This window comes from Phallusia mammillata, chromosome 4 (genome assembly GCF_965637545.1).
Source record: "Phallusia mammillata chromosome 4, kaPhaMamm4.hap1.1, whole genome shotgun sequence".
Taxonomy (NCBI): domain Eukaryota; kingdom Metazoa; phylum Chordata; class Ascidiacea; order Phlebobranchia; family Ascidiidae; genus Phallusia; species Phallusia mammillata.
In genome coordinates, this window is record NC_137255.1 from 19735334 (window position 1) to 19742570 (window position 7237).

Here is a 7237-nt window from a genome sequence, read left to right on the forward strand (position 1 = left end):
TTATATAATAAGAAGACTGTTTTATTTGGGCCAAGATGTCGATGAGATCACAGATAAAAACACATACTTCAAGGTATACTATCTCAGGGCCGCATTGCTGCACTACAACTTAAGTGTGGTCAACAATCGCGTTCAAGTCAAATTAATTAAGAAGAAACAAGGTAAAATCATCGAATAGAAAACAACGAATTGATTCTGCTGCCATTTGACGATTGAGCATTCGCTGAAGGTTTCTCTTTTTTCTTCTTTTGTGTAGGATCAACTGTAAAGCAGTCCCACAGGCGGAGGGTTTCGTCAGCGGCACCCGAACACACCGTTTGGCCGTCCGGACTTATCGCCAGGTAGAGAACCTTAATGAAAAACAACCTTGATAGGCTCGATGACACAAAGATGCGGAGTTAGAATGAGACTTACTCGTGCGGAGTGTCCCATCAAGTCCTGCATCCATTGCATGGAAGGATACGACCAAACCGTCAACTGATTGTGGGCGTAACCATGAGACGACACCAATTCCCTGTAGTGTGTCGACCATTTGATAGCACAAACCTGAACATAACTTCCGAATTAAGAATCAATACACTTGGTCAGCAATAACATACAGATGACATGGTCCTTGCCTGCGATTTTGTATCAATGGCTTTAACGTTCGCACCGCTGTGAGTATTCCAGAATCGAATATGACGATCGTTGCTTCCTCCGCCAGTGGCAAGCAAGTTAGATTGCCATGGGCACCACGCAACAGCCTAAAAGCACCCAGTCAAGAAATTTGTGTAAATTCGCACGTTATACGATATGAAGACGCTGGCAGCTACCTTAACTGCAGATTGGTGATCAGTGAACGTGTATAGCGGTTTCGTTTCTCGTCCGCTGTAAACGTTGACGACGTTGTCGTTGCCCCCGCTTGCTAAGTACTTTCCATCACTTGACCATTCAAGCCCACAAACCTCCTAACCAATAAATCGTGAATGCTGTTAGACTCGCGGTTTGCACATATTTTTGGCTTTATGCAGCCAAAAAACACAAAAAGCAGTTAACTGAATGTGATGGTAGGGACTGCTTTTACACATAAAATCGAAACGGGTTTGTTAGCATTATTATGTACACCATAAGTACATGTCTAGACACACAGTTTTCAAAATTAAAAATTAAAACTTATTTTAAATGGAACTTTACTACCAAGCGCTACAAGCTAGTACATTTTTTTATTGAATAGGCCAGTGATTCTCAACTGGCCATCTAGGATGACTTTTTAGGTGGCCCACAGGACATCCACTATATTTGATGATAGATTGGAGATAGTTGCACACTATATGTTGGGTCAAAAATGTCAGCTGTCAATTACTTTTTGGCTGTTCTCGAAATTTGATTTTGGTGAAATATATTTTAAGCCAAAATGTTTTCCTGTATGCTTAGAATGGGCAATGACATTATTTTAATCAGGTCGTCCATAAGCTGAAACAAGTTGAGAACCACTACAATATAAGCTGTCAGTGACAGATGTGAAGCTTTATTGCTTAAATTCGCCAAAATGCTACAAGCCCAAAGTGTGTGGAATTATAAACAAAAAACAGAAAAGTGTAAAACACACCTGATTTATAAAACTGAAAGTGAATAAACAAAATTTTGTAACCTGTGAATGGCCAGTTAGTGTTCCAACATGATGTTGTGCCACTCTCACATCATGGTGGTGAATGAAGCCGTCTTGCGATCCACTAAACAGAAGTATCAAGTGTTTGCAAAAACAGTAACCAAGAATGCAACAAGAAATAAAATTCTTACCTTGTTAAAATGTGCTCGTTCCATGATAAGGAACAAACCCTACCAGCATGACTCTTCATATTTCGAACACGTTTGTTTTCATTAACGTCCCATAACTGTGAAAGAAGAAGCATATGTTTTGTGGCTTATTGAAAGCATGCTGACATATAACAAAACTAGGGTATGACCTAACCTGGACTTCAGCGTTGCTGTTTCCAATAGCAATGTGCTGCCCATCAGCCAGCCACTTTATTGAGGAAACATAATCATCTGCCCCTTCCATTGACATGAGCATCTGAATTTCACCACTCGAAGCATCCCATATATACACAGCTTGGGCAAGCACCACAGCTACATTGTTGGTTGAACTCCAGTCAAGCAAATTGAGATCTATGAAATTTAGAATTGCTGTATAGGAAGTATGTATACTTAAACAAAATCCAAGACATGCATTGTCGACAGACAATTTGAAAATCACAGAGGTTAAAACCTACAGAAATCGTTTCCGAGATCTGGAGCATCAAGGACTCTTGTTGCTGTGGTTGGTATGTGGCGAACCTTTTTTTTGTCAGTGTTGGATTTTTTCGCTGAACTGTATAAAACCTGTAGAACAAGTCAGGGTTTAAACATTTTTTTTCATTTAAATAAACAAGATAAGGTGAAAATAAACCAGATTAACTTCTTTGTTTTTATGGGGAAAAGGACTGTAACCTAATATACTCACCTTTGCATTATTTTGGTATCCTTCTACTGCAGCAAGTTTGGATTTAAAAGCTAAAATCCTCTCACCACCTGATATTCCACTTGCCTTATACAGATTTTCACTCATTCGTCTTTTGTAATCATCTTGAGCCAATGTTCCTTCCTCACCATCACCTCCTTGACAAAGAACATCGATTTTTTATTAAATTTAGTTTGTTGCTACTTAATTCCATCATAGAGTACCATTTTCTGACAACAGTTTGTAGTGGCCCACTTCAAAGTTAGTGGCTTGTCTGTTGGGAATAAATCTATCCCCTCTGCTTGGTGTTTTGCTGAGACTTGAATTTTTGCTTGACGGCTTTAGTTTTCCTGCAATTTTGTTGCATCAAGATATTAGTATATTGTCAATTACAACTACAGAATGTTGTGTACCTGGAGTTTTTACTTTTCCTGATTTGGGTGTTTTCGAAGTTCCAGGTGTTCTGTTAACACTTTGACATAAGGAACGATTAGGCTGCTTTGAAGGACTGCTTGTGTTACTATGGAAATTGCTGTGACTGTAAGAACAATATATTTTTAGTAGTATAATGCAGCAGGAATGTACCAAAGTATATTAAAATTATTTGATCAAATCAGAATTTATAAACAATCTTTCAGGCAACTTTGAAATGTGAAACGTGTCTTTTGCAACTAATTACATACCACGGGACTTCCGCACAAAAACTACAGTTTGATTATAAATTTATAATCATAAATATTCATACCTGATATTAAGTGATCTGCTATGTAAACTTGTGCTGGCACTGGTAGACAGGTCACTGGCTTTTCTTTGCCACCTTGCCACTGGACCAGATTGCAATGGCTTGTCAAACCGCATTAAACTATTAACCTCATTTTCAAAATCAAACTGAGAGGACATTTTGTTCAGTAATAAAACTTACAAACAATAACTGCAAAAGTTAAACGGTAATATTACTTTCACAACGGAAAGTACTGTCTATTGAAAGTAACATACTCTAACAGGACAGGCAATAAGCACGGTACAGATTTATTTGTGATGTGTATGCAGGAAAAAAGACTGCTTGAGCAAAAAGAGCTATTGTTTTATTTGAACATCCCTCCAAGCCATTTCTCAATCCCTCGTCACAACTATTCGTTTAAAGGGACTTTTCTGATTGGTGGATATTATTCAGGCATTCAATTTCACTAGGTTTCCATACAAAATTAATTTTGTTTACAGCAAATCAAATTTTCAGAAAAATATTATTCTAAAATTACTTGAAACAATGTATACGTCAATCAGAACACTGTCATGAAATATTTCGTTGATGATGTGCATTGTATTACACAATAGATGATTATACAACAAAACAGGCGAAAAATAAAAAAGTTTTGCAGTTTTAAATATTTAAAAAAAATATTATTTTTATTGGTTGCTTTTATTCTGCAAAAGATGAGGTTGTTTGAAATACTTTTGTCCTGCGAATTTCATCTTTTTTGTTTTTACGCTTTTATGATTTAGCATTTCATACGCATGAATGGTTACTAGTATCTCAACGTGTTGAAATATCTTGTATATTTTGAGGGTATATTTTTGTTAATTTTTCTCTTATAATGTTTCGAGAATAGTTTGTACGGAAATAAATGTGTACATTTTTTGTGCACAATATGCCATATTGAATATGATCTAAAATGATAAAGACGGCAAAAGAATTAGGGCTGTGAATTTGGCTACACGTCGAGTCGTCGAATCACCATTCGATGCAAAGACGGTGCTCTGCTTACTGCTTTAAGAATGCACAATGCAAGTTGTCAATTACAATCCACAAAAATCCGTCTATGTGACAAGTCCTTAATAGTAAATGTATGCAGTTTTTGTGACACCAAGGGTGACGGTTATAATGATCCCTCCCGTTATTAGTAATACGTTTATAAAACGATATCATGGTAGGTTATTTAATTTGTGTGTAACGCAGTTTGTAAAGTACTTTTTATTTTTGCAAGATTGTCATCATTTCCCTAACTGTATAAATCTTGTATTTAAACAATATGTCACCCGATGATTGCAAAAGGTTGGTTGCAGCAATTGTTGAATTCCTTGAGAATGAACTTAAAAGGGATGGAGTGACTCCAGATATGGCCGAGAGCATTGATGTGGCCAGGCAATGCTTGTACATGGCCTATGCAACTACCCCTGAAGATGTACCTTCGACACAAAAAAAGTTGATAGATATATTTGTTGAAGCATGTCCAGCACCAGTGAGTTATATTTTGTGATTTGAACATAAAAAAGCAGGCTGCAACATAAAAAAGCATTTAAAGTGTTGTACATTAATTGTACAAATTGTTAGCCTCCAGCGAAGGAGCTTAATGATGAAGAAAAGGCTGTAGCAGAAAAGTTTAAACAAGAAGGAAATGGTCACATGAGGGAAGAACGATATGAAGAAGCGATTTCATGTTATGACAAGGCAATAGCAGTTGACTCCTGCAATGCTGTGTACTACTGTAATAGGTAAATATGCTAACTTTCATTGAATTTAACATCCTGCACATTAAAATTCATACAATCAGACTGGATTTTTGATAATGAACGCTTGACCTGAAAAAAACATTTTTGTTGTTGATTTTAGGGCTGCAGCCCATACTGGAAGACAGAAGTTTGACTTATCCTTACGAGATTGCAAAAAAGCTTTGGAAATTGATCCACAATACAGCAAGGCCTACAGTCGAATGGGGTTTGTCATATTTTGTGTTATTGGTATATTTCCTAACAGGGGCACATAAAAAGTATATTGAAGTATAGATAGTATTGAAAGCTGTTGTTAATTTTTTTGCCCTTTAAACTGAAATCAGAAGGACTCGATTTGGTCAAATTAGTTTCTGAATTGGCATATTTGACAACTTTTTATGTGTGTCAGGACATATGCTTTTGTGGACATATATATTGTTTTAAGGGTATGTGGCATGTACATAATAGCAAAAGCAACCCTTCTAATTTTGTGATGAGACCATTTTAACATTAGATGATGTTGGTATAGGTTGACTTACTCAAAAATGGAAATCTATGATGAAGCAATTAAATGCTATGAAAAGGCCTTGGAACTTGACCCAAATAATGAAGGTTACAAGAAAAACATGGAAATTGCCCAAGAGAAACAAAAAACCCAGGCACCTGCTGTAAGACTAATTATATTTATCAATTAAATGCAGAAACTAAAATATTGTTTTGTTTGTTTCAGGGCATGCCAGGAATGCCATCAGGTATGCCAGGGATGCCACCAGGAATGGGAGGCATTGGAAACTTTTTAAACAATCCCATGTTTATGAACATGGCTAAACAGGTTTTAAAACTATCTGATATTTTAGGTTAAATTGATAGAATATAAGTTACAATGTTATATCAATTTGTGGCTTTTGTGTACGTATATAACCTGTGTGTTTCATTAATGGTTAGGATTGGCACAAAACACCTGTTCAGTTAATAAAGCCAGGTATTGTGGCAGGTCATGGAAAACCCACAAATGCAGCAGATGGCCATGAACTTGATGGGTGGGCTAGGAGGACCACCACCAGGATCAGATGCTGGAAGTAGCAGTCAATCTGTGGAAAGTGGTAGTGGCGAGGCAGCTACAAATGCTGCTCAACCACCACAGTTTTCAGATATCATGCAAATGTAAGTGAATAAATATTTTCATCATGTGTTGCTCTTTTTGTAAAACACACTGTAAGTCAGTTGTGGGATTCAAATTTTTAGTCAGCTGGTTTAAAGTTATATTTTTCAGCCGGTTCTGTTACAAAAAGTCCATTGACAGTACCCAGTAATGGTATCTGGTTCGCTGATCTCATAAAATTTTGTGAGGCGGTTCTATAGATACGGATGCAAACCTGCTGAATCCCACCACTACTACTTTAAGTGCATATCAATTATACTTTCATGTGTTGCTGTATTGATTCCAAACTCATCAAGTTGTAAAATACCCACTTTGAATATGCTTAGAGATTAAACAGTCATTTTAGCCCAACCATGATTGTAGTAATATGATAGAAACCACCACAGTAGTGTTGTATGTATTCTTAGGGGTCAGCAGTTTGCACAGCAGATTTCTGAAACAAATCCAGAACTGGTTGAACAGCTTCGCCAACAAGTGCAAAACTCAAATACCAGTAACAACACAGATTCTTCAGATCAACCCCAGTCCTGATGATTACACTGCCGGTTTGTTGTTTTGTTGGCGTTGTAGTGAAATTTACAGGCCAACTGAAACGTTGACAAAAAGTTCATCAAAGACTCATGCTTTTTGTTGTGTAATATAGCTCTTTATAAATTGAACAATGTCTGTGCTGCTTCACCGTTGTGACCAACATGCTTATTTCACCAATTTGCTTTTGGAGTGAATGTAGCCTACTTGATCAGCCATGTGAAAGTTTTGTATTGTATTTTAATTTTAGAACATTTCTCAAATTTGTGCTTATTACCTGTTCAGAAAAGAGTTTATTCAACATTTGGTCACATATTAGGAGGTAACTAAATCGAAACTAAAACTGTGGCTAAGCACAAAGCCATTGTACTTACACTGTTACCTACTTTTCGAAGGGCAAATATTCACCATATTATTTAACATTGGGTCCCATAATAGACAACATTTTGTATAATGTTGTTCATTTCACCCTGCACATGTAAGGTTGTCAAATATGCATGTGCAGGTAAAAGTTTGGTGCTTTTAAGGTCGAAGGTATCTACAGTTTTTAAAAATTTGACACATTGGAGGCCAGTGAA

The 7237-nt window shown here is 36.7% G+C and overlaps 2 protein-coding genes across 2 annotated transcripts; one reads left to right on the forward strand and one right to left on the reverse strand.

The window, feature by feature from the left end:
* Positions 1-3437, reverse strand: LOC145224854 (cell division cycle protein 20 homolog). Its single transcript, XM_080091456.1, has 12 exons — positions 3225-3437; positions 2893-3017; positions 2704-2829; positions 2483-2637; positions 2253-2361; positions 1952-2148; positions 1780-1874; positions 1631-1712; positions 813-947; positions 618-743; positions 415-546; positions 1-350 (listed from the first exon to the last, which is right to left on the reverse strand). The coding sequence occupies exons 1-12, from the start codon at positions 3377-3379 to the stop codon at positions 168-170; spliced, it is 1620 nt and encodes a 539-aa protein (XP_079947582.1). The 5' UTR covers positions 3380-3437; the 3' UTR covers positions 1-167.
* Positions 3438-4438: 1001 nt separating this feature from the next.
* LOC145224855 (small glutamine-rich tetratricopeptide repeat-containing protein beta-like) lies at positions 4439-6916 on the forward strand. Its single transcript, XM_080091457.1, has 7 exons — positions 4439-4719; positions 4812-4972; positions 5091-5195; positions 5499-5637; positions 5700-5801; positions 5964-6133; positions 6539-6916. Exons 1-7 carry the CDS (start codon positions 4510-4512, stop codon positions 6660-6662), a joined length of 1011 nt encoding a protein of 336 aa, XP_079947583.1. The 5' UTR covers positions 4439-4509; the 3' UTR covers positions 6663-6916.
* The last annotated feature ends 321 nt before the right edge of the window (positions 6917-7237 follow it).